General features: G+C 40.8%; 1 protein-coding gene across 1 annotated transcript in view; it reads left to right on the forward strand.

The window, feature by feature from the left end:
• Window positions 1-1,500: 1,500 nt before the first annotated feature.
• MOXD1 (monooxygenase DBH like 1) overlaps window positions 1,501-19,391 on the forward strand; it is a 49,477-nt gene continuing 31,586 nt past the window's right edge. Inside the window, exons 1-4 of the mRNA XM_065679109.1 lie at window positions 1,501-1,969; window positions 13,398-13,544; window positions 14,996-15,163; window positions 15,290-15,373. Coding sequence (XP_065535181.1) covers window positions 1,697-1,969; window positions 13,398-13,544; window positions 14,996-15,163; window positions 15,290-15,373 — 672 coding nt within the window. The 5' untranslated portion in view covers window positions 1,501-1,696. The remainder of the gene's footprint in view (window positions 1,970-13,397; window positions 13,545-14,995; window positions 15,164-15,289; window positions 15,374-19,391) is intronic.

Genomic DNA, 19,391 nt, shown 5'->3' on the forward strand with positions numbered 1-19,391 from the left:
CCAGGGCTTCTGTTATGTAAAAACAAGCATACAAGCTGATAAGGAAATTATGAAAAAAGCTGATTTTAAGAACCATCCTTCCTTCTTTCTTTGTCCCTGCCCCCAGAAGACATAAACATACCTTTTTGTAACTGTTCTGAGTATTCATTCCTCCTTTAACACAAAGTTTTGCAAAGGATGTGATCCCCCAGCTGGGTGCTGAGGACACACTTTTGGCCTTGAGAGGTACTGCACATTGCAATTTCTCCTTATATTAATCCACATGTACTTGTAGGGGTTAGCACTTTTTCTAGAAGAGAATCTGAACACTCAGCATCTCACCATTTCCTATTTTGTCAGTCATCTAAGTTTGTACCTTTGAAGTTACTGCTGTAATTGGAAGAAGGATCACGCCAATCTGTTCCATTTAAAAACCATTTTCATGTCACCGGTTCCTAATAATTATATTCTTATTTCTTATGATGATTTAGGTGAAAGTAATTTTTGGTGCTTATCATTTTTTAAGCATTTGCTTTTACATGGGTTGTTTAGTAGTTTGATGCATTCCTTACAGCACAGTAGGTGGTGATATTCTGGAAGCCCCAGTGATATTTGTGAAGTATTTTCATGCAAAAACTTAAAAAGGAAGCATTACAAATCTCCCTCATGTACTAGTTTGATTGGTTTTCATAGAATTAATGTTTCATTTCGGTTGATTGCCAGGCTCTTTCTCTTTTGTTTAATCATGAGCAAAACACAATTCAGACAGCACACCTTCATTTTAAAACTGATTTTGCATTGCATGGAGCTTTCAAAGGCCAATACGACTTCTTGCGGCCCGTGATTTTCCCGTTGTGGGCGCTATGCATCGTTTTCTTTTCGTCCTAATTTGCAGGGGGATGGGGAGCATTCCTCCAAACCCACCTTTCTTATCCTTACCTTGCCACCGAATGGCGGTAGAGTTGGGGGTACGCGGGAGGGGAAGGGGATGCACCTCCTCTTATGGAAGCGTGGCCCCGTCAGCCGTGTGGGGACAGGTGCGGGGATCAGGGACCGGGGTGGAGGTTTGGGACGTGCTTTTGGAGCCCTCTCAGTGTAAATCGCTCTGGAGCTCCTCAGTCTCCACTTACGGACGGATCAAAAATAACTCTCCCCGACGGGGATCTCCTGCTTGGCCGCCCTGCCGCGGCACCGTGCTCTCACACTACGGGAAGGTGCAGCTGAGAGCTGGAAAGCGCTCCTTTGCCTCCGGGCTTCCTCTAGCGGACTTCATCCACTGGAGTTAACGCTCCCGTGGGACCGGCGCGCAGCGGGGAGCCTCATCCTCAGCCTCCTCCACGCTTCCCGGTCAGGAGGAGGCTCTGCGCCCGGTAACGCGAACCCCGAGCGCCTCCCCGGGAAGCGCCCGGGGGAGCCCCGCAGCCGAAGCGACGGCACGGCAGGTGCTGCCGGGGCGGCCCTGCCCCGACGGGGAGTGCGGGGGAACGGGGGGCGGCCGCAGCGCCTGACCGGGGCGGGGAGCGAACAAAGCTGCTGCAGAGTGCGCGCTGCCCCGACGGGGCCGGCCGGCACGGAGCCGCCTGCATCGGGGCGGGGTGACCGGGGCACCCGGCCCCCCTTCTCCGCGCACACACACACACACGCACGCACACGCCCGGACCCACGAGTTCTCGGGCACACACGGAGGCACCGGCAGCCGCTACTGAGCGGCGGGAGGATGCGGCGGCTTCGGCCCTGGGCGCTGGTGCTGGGCGGGCTGCTGTGTGCCGCCGCCACCGCCGCCGAGCCGCCGCGGAGCTACCCGCACAGCGCGGTGCTGGACGGCGCGGCCGCGTACCTCCTGCGCTGGGGCCGCCGCGGCAGCGCCCTCGCCTTCCGCGTGGAGGTGCGCACCCGCGGATACGTGGGCTTCGGGCTCTCGGCCAGCGGCGGCATGGCCTCGGCCGACATCGTGGTGGGGGGCGTGGAGCGGGGCCAGCCCTACCTGCAGGTAAGGCCCGGCTCCTTCGCTGCTGTGCAAGGCTTCCTTGCTTGGGAGCGCTCCCGGCTCTCCGGTCCCGTCTCGGATCCTCTTTGTCCGCCCGCCTTTCCCGGCTGTTTCTCTCTCGGGACGCCCCTCTCTCCCTGCCCCTCTTTCTTTTGCAGCCTCTTCGCCTCTCATCTCCGAACCTCTTTGCTTCTTTCTTCCATTTTTTGGGTACCCCTATTGTTCTGTGACCTCTCCCCCCGGAGGAGTTGCTCCTTTTCGATCCGCTCCCTGCCAACCTTCCCTCTAAACTTTTACACAGGATTTGTCGAAGGTGTCAAGTTTCCTTCCTCCTTACCCAGAAAATGCAGCAGCCCTGTTTTCTCCCCTTGGGCTCTCTCTCCCTGCCGTCCCCCTAGCCCAGACACAAGGAGGACTGGGGAAGGGTGGCAGAGTCTCTCCCAGCGAGGTGTGGCTCCTTTCCCCTCACCCTGCCAGCAAGGGAGGGCACTTGGCCGTCCCGGTGCAGCCTCACCTGTCTCTGTAATCCCACCGGCATGAGGGCACGATCCTACCGGCTTCCCAGCCTGCTGGGGCACAACCGATGCTGTTCCTCTCTCTGGTATTCCTCCTTTCCTCACCTGGAGGTGATTTGACCATGGTATTGAAAGGATTTACAGAGTAACCACTGTGGATCCTGGTCTTTGTGCTTGGTCTGCTCAAGCAATCTCAGAGAAGCCCAACTGTATTGGCATAATTCTCTAAGTATGGTTCTGTAGGTGTCTAGATATTGCCAGGGCTATGGCTGGGAGCAGGAGCATGGGACATAGTTTCTGCTGGGGCTTCCAGCGAACCATCCCCTCTGAGGGGCACTGGTGGGGTATGAGCCGTGAGAAAGGAAGGGACTAGCAGCATCTGTCCCCTCTCAGCCACCTGAGCTCCAGCTTGGAGGAGCTTGTCCTAAGGGTGAGCGAAGGGGAAATCAGGCCAGGCATGGCATCTTGTTCTCCCCAGTTGCCTAACTAATAACTTTTAGAGAGGTGATTTAAGAGGAGAGTAACACCCAGCTGTTAAAGAGTTTGGTCTAGGAGAAGTCTGTCTTTTCTTCATTGTATGGGAGCTAGTTGATCTTTGAAGCTGCTGCTCAAATTTTGAGAGCTTTTTATTTAAGGATATGGATGTTTATTAACTCCAAGAAAACTAAATGCTTAATATGTTCTCCCTAATGTTTATCAAGATTTTATAAAATCCAAACTTTTCCAGGAAAAGGGAGCTGCTAGCATATTTTGTTTTCACCTGTAAATTTGCTATATGAAGTTAGGCAAATGTTTGTCTTAACTAAGTTAAGACTGTTGATTTTCAGAGTATTTTTTCTCCATATTTCAAAATTAAAATATTATTTTTTTTTCCCTGAAAACCTCAGTCTAAATGAAACAATAATAGAAAAAATCCCTATTCTGGTCGTCAAGCGATGAGCTCTTGGCTCACAGGATGTAAAGCTTTCTGGAGCTTTACACTTTGGAAGATACACTTATTAACCACTGAAAGAAACCCAAACTTTATGCTTGGTTAGTTGATAGATCCTGTTAGGGTAAAGCAAGCCTTTTAGAAAGGCATCCAAACCTAGTGTAAAGACATCCAGTGATGGAATATCCATCACTTCCCTTGATAGTCTGTGGCAATGGAGAGTGTGCTGTTCCTGATTTTCAGTATTAGCTTGTCTGGATTCAGGTTCTAGCTATGTATTTTCTCTACTGTATTAAAAATTCTATTCCCCCCACATCCCACCTCCATAAAGTTATTTATATGCTGTAATCAAATCACTTCTCAATTTTCTTTTACACACAGTAAGTACATTGACCTCTTTAAGCATCCTGCTGCAGGACATTTTCCCCAGCACTCAAAGCACTTTTGTGGCTCTTTTCCGCATCCCTCATAAGTGTTTAGCATCCTCTAAAAATGACCCCACACTAACTCCGTTCTTTCACAGATTTTATTCACTGGAATCCTATGACAGATACAACTGAGTTAGAAGAGGGAAGGACTGTAGCAAGTGCCTCCTGTTACAGAACACCAGATATTTTTCTGAAACCCTAATTTAGCACACGAACATCTATACTAAGAGCTACGTATGAGTTGTTTTGTTGCACTTTTGAGTAGGTGAGGCACAGAAGAAAAACTGTTAAGCTTGCTTGCAGCATGAGGGTTTCTCCATCCCTGTTCCTTATTCAATTCTAGGCAGCAAGGTTTCTTTTTAAACTGGACTGAGGTCTTTCGAAAAGCTGCTCAGTTAAAATATTTCTGAGCTTGCATCAATAAGGAAAGAACAGAAACAAAGATCATGAAGAAACAAAATTTGTCCAAAGGCTTTTTCTGGCCAGTCAGCAGGGATTGCTGTAAAATGAAGAACTTGTCCTAGAATGCTATTTCAATAATATTTAATTCTTCCCTTTACTGGACACGCAAATACAGTTAATATTTTAACACCATGTTCTGTGTTAAGTGTGCATCATCATCATTTACATTATTTACTACTGAGAAAGAATTTTTCATAGATAGTACCCTTGAAAGTATGTGGCTTTATGCCTAGCTGCACTCCATAAAATAAGTACACCCTATAATGAAAGAACTTACTTTTCTTTTTGGTTTTAGAAATATGTTTTTATTCCATGATCATCAGTCGGAAAATGTGCATCGTGGTCTAAACTCTTAGAAGGGTCATTTTTTGGTTTTTTTGAAAGTTTCGAGATGCTTGTTAGTGGCCTGATTTTCAGATGATGTTCTGAAACACCTTTACAGCCTTTCAAGTGGGCAATGAAATTGCTAGTCTCCTGGGAGAATTTAGACTCTTTTTCCCTATAAATTCTCTCTCCTCCTTTAAAAATAGAACATCTTCTTGGAGGGAAAAGTCCTCTTCTCAGAACAAACATGTAAATGTAGGCTTCGGCCATCAGTAAAGGTAAAAGCAGATGCTCCTTAGCCTATGGAAGATCTGTGTATCAAGGTAGAGGCAAACTTCCAGAGAGTTTTCAGAGAAAACATTTCCCCTTCATTCTCTCAGAGCAAGTAGATGATATTCCCACTGTCAGCAGGCAGTGCTTGCTTTGAAAAGAAGTCTGGTGGTTCAAAGTTCTGGGTATCTGAGACTGGGATTTACTTTGTCAGTTTTCAGGTGTATCCTGAACTTGGGTGTAGTGAGTTACTGGTGTTGGATTGCTTTTCTGTGTTTGAGCTGTATTTAAGATAAGAGGGTGTCTGGCATAAGTAAAGGATAAAATTATCTGAAAGTCGGAAGTTTAGTTCTTTCTAAATATACTAAGGTGAAAAGTGTTATGAAGTGTTACAAAGAACAAACCTCCATGGTGCAACAGAATAGTTTTTTGTAGAGCATTTGAATGATCAGAGAATTATAATTTACTATCCTAATGCTTCAGAAGGTCAGTATTTGGAGTGGAAACCTAGACATATTTTGGGAGGATGTAGAGGCCATAGTGTGAATACATATGAATACACATACAACATTACTGCATTGTCATGAGGGAGGTACATCTACCCAGCAGAAGGAGAAAAAGAGATGAGTGAACAGATTATACTTGCATGTTAGTGAAGAGTCCTGTGGTGACAGAGCAGCAGAGTATGCGAGTTTTGGGTGAGTGTGTTTGAGAACAAGTAGAAGATGCCAGTGGGGGCTGGTGCTGGAAAGCTGGGAGCTGCCTTTGTCTCTACAGGGAGGGAGTGGACTTGGAAGAAGAGTTGATACTTAGCAAACTGTTACCTTAAATTATTGCCATGGTCACTTGCAGCATGTGTTACTTGTCATGAAAGTTCTTGGGGCAGACTTAGCTTTCGCATCTAGTGTTCTTTCCTCTTGTTTTCCTTCTCTTTTCCTTTCATTCTTCCTTTTTTTTTTTCTTTTTTTTTTTTGAGTGCGTCTCTTTTGTGCTTATGAATTGACACAGCATGCATTTTCATGCTAGACCCATGCCTTTTCCTTGGTCTCCACCCCTGTCTGGAACTGTGCATCCCCACCCACAGCACGTAGCTGCTGAGAGCCCCATTTTGGGGAGGGTAATCCTCCTTGATGAATGCCTATTTTGTGCACGTTATACAAGAGGGTTGCATTGTTAGAATCTTCTGTTGAACTTGCACAAAAATAGTCCCTACTTAGGGTGAATAGCGACTGTGTGTCACTAAAAAGTACTTTATTATTCATTACAGCCTTGCTTGTTAACTGTCACCCAAACTAAAGAATATCTGTTATCAAATGTATCCCATAGAGTTAGCTTAATTGCTCATAGGGAAGTACTTGGAAGAGATTTTAAAGGACAGAAAACAGTGAGCATTCTCTCTACTTAACCATATGCTGCTTTTAAGTGCACTCATGCCAACAGCAACCAAAGAATTGTTTAGAAAACAACTTGAAAGGCACCAAGAAAGATGCAAAGCGGGTGCCACACTGACATATCTCAGATGGGGCTTTGTTGGAGGTATTTTATGCCTTTGGCCATTGGGGCAGAATCTCCAGATGACTAATGTGTCCCTCTTGGCTTCCATGTGGGGCATAAAGAGACACTCCAGTGTACATCTCTACTGGCTGGGTGCTTTGTAGCTCCCTTTCAGAGGTACAATAGTTAGGACATGGAAACAACAGTTGGTGAACAAAAGATGAGAAGAATTCTATGGATCTTGTATTTTGCAGGCTTGGGGAATAGGGCTGTTTTGCAAGGGTTTTTTGTTCTTCATGATATTTTTTCTTGTCCTTTGGATTTTGGAAAAACAAAGAAAATTAAATTTTTTTTACAGCTCCCAAAAATAAGAACCTGGGGCACGATGGAAATGTTGCCACTGTGAGTGATGCAGAGACTTAAAATAATTGGGGAATGATTTCATTCTCAATATAAACAAGAGGAGAGATTTTCTAAAGCACATAGAGAAATTTGGTGAACAAGTATCACTAATAGTTGTGCTTGAAAATCCCTTAAGTGTTTTTAAAGCTTTCTCATAATTGAATTAAAGTAATTTAAACAAGAAAACTTGTACTGCTTAAATGTGGCTCCTGTGTAAGGAGTGTTCCTTGTGATAAGGTGCAGTTGTAAGATTGGATCACGCAGTATCTCCTACTTACAGGTTTTCTTTCCCTTTGCTTCATGTTTTGTCTAGTCTATTTGTGTTAAGGCAGCCTTTAATCTAGCTTTATAGCTTCTGATATAACTGGAATATAACCTCTTAAATCCAGATTTATTCTTGATGTAGACTTGGATAGGTCCTTCTGCAGAGTCAAATTATCCACAGCAATAAGCGATGTAGTATTTCAGCTTCTAACCACTCGTGCTTCTTACGCCTTTGTGCTCTAAGTTAGGGAGCTCTCCACATTTCATTGTTTTTCACATGTGTGTGGAGAAAATGATAATTTTGTATCTCCCAGGAATGCCACAGAAACCAAGCGGTGTCACTGCCAGCTGAAGGCTACCAGGAAGCTGCCCTGGGCAGCATTTAACAAGATACAACAAACACACTGAAGTGTATGCAAATGACACAGTCTGAATGAGGAAAGATGTGTCTCTAAGTAAATAATTATGTTTTGTGTCTAAAAAATACACAACCTCTTTTTGCAAAGAAAATATATGTACATGTACACACACATAACATGCATTACTGTGTCTGTAAATACAAGTGGAAAATGTGTGTGTCTGTGTGTGTATAGGTGTATATGTGCATGTCTGCATCTATAATGCAGGCACACACACAATTGTTTGTTACAGATAAAATATTTCTGTCCTTGTCAAAGTTAGTATTACAGCTTGAAGGAAATAATCCATATTTACTCCAGTATAATCCAGCCAGTTTAATTGGAATTGCACCAGGAATTGTGGAATTGTGCGCAGCTTCTCAGAACTGCCTGTATGAATGAGATTCCTGGCAAGGACTGAATCAGTGCATGATAATCTGCTGTGTAGGTTAAAAAATAATAGTGATAAAAACCAAAATCAGTTAATTAATTAAACAGACTGCTCATAGGGCAGCTGCTGAACTTGCCCATCCCAGTTACTTTAGGAACTTCTTGCATCTGCTTGATTGCTCTTGCTGTACCCTTTCTGTGGCTATTTTTTCATCTGTGGCCAAGCCCAAGATTTGATCAGTCAACTGGAATGCTCTCAAGGTGTTCTTATACAGAGGAGTGATGCTTCGTGTTAATTTTTGTGGTTGGGCTCTGCTTTTCCATAACATAAAAGCATAGTAAGATCTTTGCCTGAAACTCTAGCTGAAATTTATTTGAGGTTGCAAAAAAGTTTGGTTTGCTTATTTGTAAACTCATGCTCTGTTTGCTTCTTGCCAAATGCAGTGTAAAACCAGCTTCTTTTTGGTGGTAATATCCAGTGTATGCTGGAACCATGAACAGCAGGATTCCATTTAAATTGAATGCGACAATAAAACAGAGAAATGTTAACCACAGTTATTTTTTTGGAAACCCAGAGAGGCATAGCTTGGTGCTTATTTCAAACACACATTTTGGTCAATTCCTTTGCATACTGTAGCTATTTATTCATCCTGTTCATACTAAGATAGATCCTGCCCTGCGCCAACTTTCATCTTGGTTACTGCTTCCCAATTCCTTTTGCCAAACTTGTCTTCAGTCCTGGTCAAAGGCATCACTTTGGTAGTTTGGGGATAGTTGAAACTGTATAGGTTGGATACAGACCATCAGTGAGGACTAGCTGCAACACAGCTCCCATCTCTCAGTTAGAGAAAGGCAGTGTATAAATCCTGGTTTGTAAGCCGAGCCTGCAGGGTGATTGCTGGATGAGGCCACAATGTGAGGGTTATTTTATGCTCCTTGAGGCTGAAGGGTGCTGTATATAATTTAGGATGGGAAGTGGGTATCATAAACAAAACAATCTTGTACATTGTAAAGATCTGGGGAGGGAGTCCCATGAACACCTGTTCAAGCCTGCGATGACAGCTGATAATGCTTTTGGGGTCAGGCTTCCTTCTGCAGCTGTGCTTACATTCTCCAGGGAGAAACCTGCGTCTTTTCCCATCCTTAAAAAATTACTCTCCCTGACTCTTTGTACAGCAGCAATCAGAAACCATATATGCCACAAAACATGTTTTTTGAGGAAGAGAGAGGTTAATGGGATCTGTGAAACAGTATAACATGATCTGCTTCACATGTGGAAAGGAATATAAAAAAAACTTGCACAGTCTGGAAGGTTTTTCTTTGTCCATCTGTTGTTTCAACTTTTATGTAACGTGAGGAACGAGATGACTAATTATTTGACTGATTGTACAAACACATCCAGAGTTTAATATGCCATTTTGCGCAATATTATCAAAGAGAGTACGGTAACTTTAAATGTTTCACACGTAAATAGTTTACATAAGCAAATTCTGAAGTAAAAATAACATAGCTGTTATTATGTAGCATGACTAATAACACTTCTGAAGTGTTTTAAACACTGATTAAATAACTAAAATAAAGTATTCATACTAGAAAAATAGAGTCATTTCACGCTTTTGTTTTTGTAATGCTTAAACTGGTAAAATTGATGTGAAACTTGAAAGCTTTATCTTGGTTTAATGTATGTGATATATACTTTTGTGTATATGAAGAATCTGGATGCAAGCTCCGATTCAGTGTGTCAATCCATGTTGTTAGGTTTGTGCTGTGAGTGTTTCAGAAATTAAGTTTTAAGCACTTGATAATGATTGTAGCTCTTTTCTGGGACTCCCTGAAATTAAGGGGGATTTGTATCAGTATAATCTATCCTACCAAAGACACAAGTTTTGTACTTAACTGGATGGGGTAGCAAAACCAAATCTGTGTAAAAGGGGTTGCCACATTAGAGCCTTTTCTTACCTCTTAAGAACAAACTCTTCCAATATGAGGCACATCTCAGACCATGTGTGACAGGTAACAAAGCGCTGTAATTCTGTTGACGAAAATGTCTCAGTCCTTTGTCTACAGAATTATATGAATGAAACTTGTGACTTTAGATGAGTTCTGTATTACAGTAGTCCAGCCCTGGGGGAGTTTCAAACCATATATAGGTATCCTCAGTTCAGCCAAAGCCCAGATGCCTGACATCCCCTCTCTGGTCCTGGTGGATCCATCCTCTATGCTGTCACTTTTCAAAGGCCTTCAGAGCTACCCAGCTTTCTCCCTTCAGTAGGCACAAGGACTTAATGGAGTGTAGTCTGTCCAAATGTGGAAGTTATGATTGCATTTGTACCATAGGAGCAGGACTTCAATTTAGTCTTATTTTTCTACTCTGAAAGAGTAGAAAGTCCTCTGAAAGCATAGGAGATGCATAAAGATACAGACACATATCTGTACAGCTATATCTACAACTAACTTGTTCTTCCTTTTCCAAGAAGTTGCTGCATCACAGTTTGTCAGTGTGCCTTCATTTTTTATAACCTCCTTTTGTTCATTATTTTTTGTACATAAATACACTTCTTAAAGGCTTTTAAGTTCTGATCAGTGCATTGATCAAAGTTGGTCTGATTTGGCAATGTGGCCTTATTTTGCTTTAAAATGGATAAACAGATTTCATGTGAGAGGTTGAGCAATTAAATTTTGAGCTGTTCAAGAATTTATTTATTTTTTATGAACATCTGGATATTTTCAACAAAGGAAATAAGAATAAAGTAATAGAGGCAGCTTGCTAACTCCTAACTAGTTCCTGGGAAGCATACTCACACTTGGTTCCTCTTGGGCAGCCCAACATCACTCAGTGGCGTTGTAGCACTTGGGAAATAAATGGACATCTCTGACTTCCTGGGCACTACATAAGTTTGCTTCTGAGGTATTCTCATCACCTTGCTATACCAGGGTTGTTTCCAGGCGGCGTGTGTCAGGCAGAGAAACTAAGTGGAGAAAAGGAATTAATTCATGGAAATATTCGCATGGAAAAGATTAGTGTTAGTTGGTCAGATCAGCAGCTACCCACAGAAGGTGAGTCGTTGCACCAGGTGCTGCACAGTGTCAACAGCAGGGGTAGGTAGTGAGCTGCTGGGCAGGCTGCACTGTAACCAAACACAGCTTTCCCTATGCAGCTCTTCCCACAGGGAGCAGCGTGGTCCTCTCCTGGGGTGTGGGCTTTGGGACTACCTTCCCCAATGCATCTGCCAGCAGACACAAAACCAGCCCCTCACAGGGAGTCAGAGCTTTGAACTGCCTTTGGTTATCATCCAGGCGAGTGAAATAATGACACTGACAATCACGTTATCAAGGCACTTCTGAGCTAATACCTTAATTACAGACCTTCTTTGAGTTATTTTTGCATGCTCCTTGCAGGCTCATGGAAGTCAGGTCTATATCACACGAGGTTTTTTTGGTTACAGCTGTGTTCTCTAGACTTGTTGAGGGATAGTGAAGTTCACCAGCAAAATAATTCAGTGTGCACACCTAACTCTGCATCACATTTTCCAGCTTTCCTTCACGCCAGTTTCAGGCAAAGACTTTCAACCTGTTCACATGAGGAAAAGCTGTTCTTGAATTCATATTCCTCAGTAATTCAATGTGTCGGTGCTTATTCTAATACAAGGGTGCCTTCCTCTGATGCAGTGTAACATTTCAGCAAAGATATCACACTTTCGTAAAAGCTGATGTTGACAAGTTTGCATTTCTTATCCAGACAAACCCTAATTATTTTTAAGAAGGAAATGGAGGTTCCATCGAGGAGTGTTTTCAGAGCAGGGATGGTGATGTATATAGACATACATTGCCTCTGCCCAAGCTCTGGTGCAGGGATAAAGTGGACCATTTTGATCCCAAAAAGTACCTATCTTCAAGAACCATCCCAGAACAGACCCGTATTTCCCTCTGGAAAAGCAAATCCAAAATTATTTCTCTAAACAACATAACTCATCAGTTCCCTTCCTTTCAGCATACAACTTCAGGTCCCAGACCCCTCTTTTGCCCTTCTCGGTAATTATTTTTCCATGTGTGTATTCTTTCACATATATACTCTTTAATTTATAATCATGAGAAGTGCTGACAGGGAAAGAAACACCCTTTTGGTGCTTTCAACATTTCTGAAGTTTAGATTTGTTCCAGAGTGAAAAAATCCAAACTGTTTCAGTGGTTTTGGCAAGACAGAATTGAATTTTCATATGATAATTTATGTCATGTTATATATTATATATTATATTAATATTTAAAATTTAATTTGAATTTGATAAAAAATTATCAACATTTTACTCTTTTTTTCCCTTGAAACTGCATTATTACTAAGATAAGTTTATTAAAATTTTTACCCAAATTAGTATATCTTAATGAAATGTTTAATCATGCAGTTATTTGTATGTTTACAGAAGGCAAACCAGTTTGTGAACTCTGACTGGCATGCATGTGGTCTTGTGCCCGCACAGATATCTGGGGCGGGGAGGTATAAGCTTAAGATTACAGCTCCTAAATGACCCTTTACTGAATTAATCAGGTATCAGCTACTTTTACTGGTATCAGAATACTTGGGCATAACATTTTACAGTTTTTCAGCTGGGTTACCTTCACTTTAACGAGGGGAAAGCTATAAATCTCTCTAAAAGTGAATGGAGATCTAAACAGCTGCAGAAGTAAAGGCCTTCCAGGAGCAGCCTGCACTGCATTATTTTGTGAAGGACACCACACAATTAATGGTGCCTGCCTGTTCGTTGTGAAAAATACATCTATTAGTTAAAAGCCCCCTCCCTATACCAAACCGGGCAGAAACAGCGTAAAACTCAAAGGAGGGCAACCAGAGGAGGCACATCTGAGGTGGTGGCCAGCCTTTTCCAGGTGGCTAGAGTAGGAGGAGAGGGAAGGTCGGGTCCCAGCTGCAGGGGCTGCAGGAATTTGGGGTGAAGAGGTTAATGACCCAGCGTCGCCGCAGCCGCTCTTCCATTGTACCATGCCTCTGCTGAACCCCAGACATGGAGTGCCTTTCTTACAAACAGCTCCCAACCCCCAAACCCCAACCTAGCCCCAACCCAGCATCTTTTGTATGAACTGAGCGCTTCTTGGGCTAGTTAAGCTGTAGGGTTTCTGGTTCCAGACAATGTGCATTCAAGAGGTTTGCTTTTTGTGGGGGAAGAACAAACCAAAGAAGAAGTTGGGAGAAGAGGGAATGGCAATATTGTTGATGTGAATATTAATTGAAATTCATTCTCTCTGTAAACTCTCCCAAGGTCCATGACATCCCAGTTACAATGGTTGTTGGGTATAGCTTTTATTTCTGTGGTTATGTACACGCAACGTGTTAAAGTTACTCAAGGTATTCTTCAAGCTGCTTAGCAAGCAGGCTTGCTTTCTTGGAGATTTTTAATAAAAACAAGTTTAATACCACCTCAAGTTTATCATTTGATACAAAATTGATAGTTCATCATTTTACATAAAAGCGTGTTTTGAGAGGGTTCAATACTGGGCATACAGTTTAATTTTTAATTTAATATTGGGCCATCTTTTCAACAGGATTATTTTACAGATGAAAACAGAGTGCTGAAAAAGGACCCTCACCAGGATTATCATCTGGAGTATGCCATGGAAAACAGTACGCATACAATATTGGCTTTTAGCAGAGAACTGCACACTTGTGACACAAATGACAAGAGCATAACGGTAAGAGGATCTGCCTTTACGTAGTGAGATGAAGTAATTAATATAGACTAAATATACATGTGTGGGGTTATGAAGTTGATTATTAAAATCTCATTTTAGTAAAAAGACAGAATTAGAGAAATTCACTTTCCAAAGCATCTGGTTGGGCAACTTAAATTAACCGGGTGAAATACTTGTACTAGTTTTATTAAACTCTTACATTTTAATTTCAGCTTGCTTTGTCCTTCCACTCTAATGCATTATGTTCTCTAATTACTAACACACCAAGTGAACACAGGATTGAAACAGGTACCTCTGGGCAATAAAGTCCCATATCCTACAGTTACAATCATTCAAGAGATGCCAGCTTGATAAACACTTTTTAGGTCCTATGCTAGCTTGTAATTGATCTTAAAGATAGGCTTTTAATAAAGTTTGGAGCAGATATGTTTTATTTATTTATTCAAAATTAAGACTTTGAAGAGTTTTATCATAAAATTCTTTCCATGGTAAAATACTTTTCATGGCAAGTTCTTCTCTTGCCCTAGGAACTGCTGTACTATTTCTTAATCATAATTTTAAATTATATGAAGGTGATGGCTTCTGTATTGGAAATGACAGGTTAGAGAGATTTTCAAGGCCTTCCATGCTTTGGCTTGTTTACTGCTCATTTTGAAAGCCTTGCTATAGTTGTTCAGCAATATTATCATTATCCGTGTTTTTACAATATACGCAATAATAACAACATGATGAGCTAAAAGATGCAGGAAGCAAACCACAGCTGTATAAACAGCCAGATTTCCAAGCAGGCAATGGATCTATGGTTTCCACACCTGCTCCAGATTCTCAGTATAATTTAACATTCTGGGACACTTCAGGATTTATTAGAGTACTTTTTCTCAAGGGTGATTATTGCAACCTGAGAGCGGTTTACAGAGAATTGCTCTGTGCTTTGGCTGTAGATTGACTTTTAAGATGCAGATCTGCTCTGTAATTGAATGTTTATCTTCCCTAGCATGTAAGGACAACAGTCCACAGAAGGTATTCACATCTTTACAGAGCTGTGCCTGGAAAATGTTTTTTTGGGAAACCTTCTTATTGCTGGCCAAATAAATGGCATGTCTAAAAAACTATTTTTTCATGCATTTAGCTGGTTACCTCTTTGTGAGTCTGCTGTCTGCAGATATGATTCAAATTCACAACATTAATGAAGGAATCTACCAGAGAGAGATTCATCTTCTGCATATCTGCAATGAACCACATGAGTATAAAACATTATAATTTTAAAGGGAAGATTATGTCAGTAGATGACTGATTGACTGACCCTCTAGTATGTGTTGTCATTGTTCAAATACAGCAACACTGACATCATAGCTATCACAGGTATTATGTGAACTATGTAAAGAAGATTTTGTTCATATTCCTTACGGAGCTTTTTGGTTTTGTTGTTTTTGTGGGTTTTTCTTTTCCAGGAGAGCACAGTGCGGGTAATATGGGCATACCACCACAAAGACATGGGAGAAGCAGGCCAAAACTACCATGGGTCTAATCGTGGTACAAAGAGTCTCCGTTTACTGAATCCTGAGAAAGAAGAAGTCTTATTTGCCTCTTTGCCATACTTTGACTTGACAAACAAAGACGTAAGTTACTCTGGGTTTTGGGTTTATGCAGAAATGGGGATAAATTTGTAGCCAAAGTTTTGGGCTTATGCAGCAGGGTAATGTGACTTTTATAATATTGTGTCCTTGCCCTTTTTATTAAGACAGGTGCCTGTACCAGACAAGGATACAACATACTGGTGCCAAATGTTTAAGATTCCTGTACAGCATGAAAAGCATCATGTGACAAAGGTAAGTGATTCAGACTAAGCAAATTCAGAGGAGTTTAGATAACAGTTATGCTTCAAATCAGTTCTTGCACTTTCAAAATTTACTTACTGGAGGGAAAACAATACCTCTTGTCTGTCTTGGCAAACATGGGTCAAGTGTCAGTGTATGCGTATGCTTACATGTGTGCCCAGGACCTGACAACCGCCACATACAGTGACAGAGCCCCTTCCTTTCTCTTCCCCTATATCTTCTCTCCCTTAAGAAAATGAGGTTGAAAATTGGTTTTTTGTCTGTAAACATTTCTGGCAAAGACAAAGTCAAATTACCTAAAAGCATGTTTCATCGAGTTTCTACTTTTGTGGAAAAATTTAATGAATTTCTTTTAACCGAGAACAGTTTTAGATTAAAAAAAAAAAAAAAGAAGAAAGGTGAAGTTTGTTTAAAGGGCCGGGCTCTTATTTGATTCCAGTCACCCCTCTTGTGATTACCGCAGTGGAGTTATGCCACCTGACATCAAATGAGCACAGACGTAACTATCTTCAGCTGTGTAAAAGCTAAATATTATCAAAAAAAAAGATGGATGTTGTAGTTCATTTAAAAATTGTTGAAAATGTGTCAGCATCCACACAAGGCTCAGTGCAATCCAAGAAGATTTCAAAACCCAGGTGCACAAACGTGTTCTCTTATAGCACGTTTTCTGTCTTTTATTTTTGGTTTGGAACTGAAAGCTGAAAACTTTGAAAACTGAACGCACTGAAAGTGCTGGGGGGAAAGACTGTTCTCGCATTTCTTCCCAGGAGCAATATACTGCAGACCTCTTAAAAGAACAACAACTTACTATTGTTCTAAAATGCTAGATGAGATGGCTCCAGCCCTCATTTTCATCTGTCTTTGAACCTATTAATGATTTTATGTATACAAATATATTCCATTTTTTTTATTATTGTCAGTTCTATTTCTCCAGTGCATTCAGTAAGACTGACATTATAAATTAACTCAGGGAACTTAACATGTGGTCTCTAGTGTATGTCTGAGAAATGCCTGTAGTATAACCTGTATACCTATTAGTATGCATACTATAGTAATACCTATATACCTATTCTGAAATATTGTGGGGTTCTGCACTTTATCAGAATGAAGAATTGTAATACCCAAATTTGTGCCTTCTGGTATTTGATCTTTAATCATACTTAAAATTTATGACAGCTCTTTTCACAGATCTGTATGAAAAGCAGAATTTGCTTGCAACACAGTATATATATTGGGATTCCTAACTTTCTGCTTTCAAGTAAGAGAGCTTCAAAATAGTGTATCAATCAGAATCATACTTTCCATGTTAAGTTTGGTGGAAGCTGTTCTGCTTACAAGTTTTCTGGAAATATTTATTATTTGTATTTTCTATATTTTTAAAATGTTTTGCCTGGCTGCACATACAGTTACTCATTAAAAAAAAAAAAAGGTTGGTGGAAGCTAAGTAATGATTTTGGCTCAAAAATACACTGATTAATTTTTGAGAATACTTTAGTAATCTTTATGACAATTTATGAAGAATATTATAATTTTAGAAATCATATTTTGAAATCAGGAATTGTTTGTTTACAAAGGCAGAAATCAAAGTAGAATCCTCAGCAGTTTACTGCCTTCAGAAAAGCAAGCAAATTTCATCTTGCCTCTTAAAAAATGTTTAGAGAGAGAAAAATGATTACAGAAAGAAAGAATTATGTACGAACAACACCTTCTTAGCATTTCTTTTCAGGGGCACTACTTATATATATGTATATGTGACTTTTGTAGATGGCACATAGAGGGCTGTTGTGGAATTGTATCTATTCACTCATGCATACTGATTAAACATTTCCTAAAGCCTACTGATAGACAAAGGATGGGGCTTATGGCTACTCCAGAGGATATTAGCTATGCAAACAGACTGAATTTCACTAAGAGGAGGACAACGAATATTTGGCCTGATCGAACTGTGTTAGTTAAATACTTAGATAGATGTTGATTCTGGATTCCTTCTGTACACCATTTTCATAAAAATATAATTTTTACAGAAAAAAAAAGTTTTGAAAATGATACAAATTCATCTCTGGTATAACTCACTCTACATATGAGTACATATGAGCTGACTTTGGCCATTTCTCTTCTCCTGTATGATTCTGTTGAGCACTGAAGTGCATGCATGCCATCAGCATCATGGAAGTGTGTGCTTAGCTGTGTGCATGTATAGATCTGCTGGTGATCTTGAGTCCCAAGTAGGTGCAACAATAAGATTTCTTTTCATACTGTTCAGCTTTTCTCTGTTATTCCTTTATTCTTGAAAACTGCTCTGAGCATTTTATAATACATTTTAATAATTACATAGTTTTTAAAATACCAGTTTCATCAGGAAATCACATTATTTTAATGAAGGAAAACCATCTGTGAAAAAGTTATACATATCATTAAAGGTGGAGGCCAAGACTTTTAGTTATCTCTGGTTAACAAATGTCAAATTCTGAATCCAGATTCCAAAATAAAAACACTTTTAAACTTCCATTGGCCATGCATTATTTTGAAAAAATAGTAACTATATGTTGTCAAACAGAATGTATTCAAAGCATTTACAAATAGATTTCATAAATACAATCTAGTGGGTAAGTGAAAACACTTGGTCCTTGGGTGCATCTACAGTAGTGTTTTAGTTTGAATGAGAAGCATGCTTCTGAAGTGAATCTTTAAGTTATTCTTGCTTTATTCCTCCTTGCTTTGGCATGGTTACTGCCATGGAGTAGTCATGGAGCTCATGAACTGTACCTCTTTAGGTGAAGCTTAACAGGAGGGTGTGCACCAGGACCACAACAGTTCCCCAGGTGGATATGAGCCATTGGTCCCTGAAACCAGAACAGTGCCTGTACAAACGAAACACTTCTGATGCTGAATAGTGAGGATGCCAGGGACACACACTTTTCCTTTTTCACTTTTTCATGGAACAAAATAAGTCCCCCAAACCGAATGACCCTCTGAGCAATGAGAAACTTTTTTTGCAGTTGTTGCTATGTGCTGCCTTTGCCTTCCAGGTAGCTCAGTCACAGTTCTCCACCTGATTGCTTGCATGAGGAAGCTTTTGATTTGAAGTGAATTAAAGGGCTTGTTTGGGTAGTGATTGCAAGGCCTGGGTTCTTTGTTAGCACAAGATAAGTAGCATAAGAGAGGTCAAAATCAGTCATAGGTAAATTATTTAAGACTTTATGTCTTTTCTTTCTCTTTACATAATATTCATGCTACTTTCCGAGAACCTTGGGTAATGAGAAACAGCATATTTTCATTGACTGTTCTTGATCAAGCTGCACTTCATGACATGTAAATTGTGTGAGAGATAAGAAGATAAGAGTGTAATCTTGTGTTCATCTCATAGGTAGAATAAGGGCATGGGTAAGTAATTTCTCTTTATGCTGCATTTACCAATGGAGAGCAGAGCTTCACTGTGATAACAGGGCACCCAGCCAGGGTTAGGACTTTCTGTTTAATCTTCCTTTGTTTTATATCTCTTGCAGCTTCTTCTCTAGGGAAGAGACTGTGTCTTCCTACATGTCCCTAAGATGTCTTCTGTTATGAGATTTTCTCTGATGCCTCCAGGAAATCCTGGAGAAATGAGAAATAACTCATAATAACATTATGCTTGCTAAGAAATGAAACAAAATAAGATGATTTCTCAGCAGCTGGGCCTAATAGTATGAAGATTACCCAGATTACAACCAATATGAGGCACAGAGCTCGTTTTTTGACTCTAATGGAGTACCTCATTCCTCAGCTTCAAGCTGCCTACTATCTGGCTAAGCAGTGGCTGCTTGAAAATAGTTTAAACTTCTACAAGTTTTCTCTCCTGTGTATTTTTTGATAATAGAACCATTATCAGGCTAATAGGTCATTTTTGAAAATAGCAAGATGCAGAACAGATGAAAGGGCTTGCTTGGAAGTAATTATAGAATCACAGAATGGTTTGGGTTGTAAGGGACCTTAAAGAACATCTAGTTCCAACCCCTTGTCATGGGCAGGG

This window comes from Lathamus discolor, chromosome 5 (genome assembly GCF_037157495.1).
Source record: "Lathamus discolor isolate bLatDis1 chromosome 5, bLatDis1.hap1, whole genome shotgun sequence".
Classification (NCBI taxonomy): domain Eukaryota; kingdom Metazoa; phylum Chordata; class Aves; order Psittaciformes; family Psittacidae; genus Lathamus; species Lathamus discolor.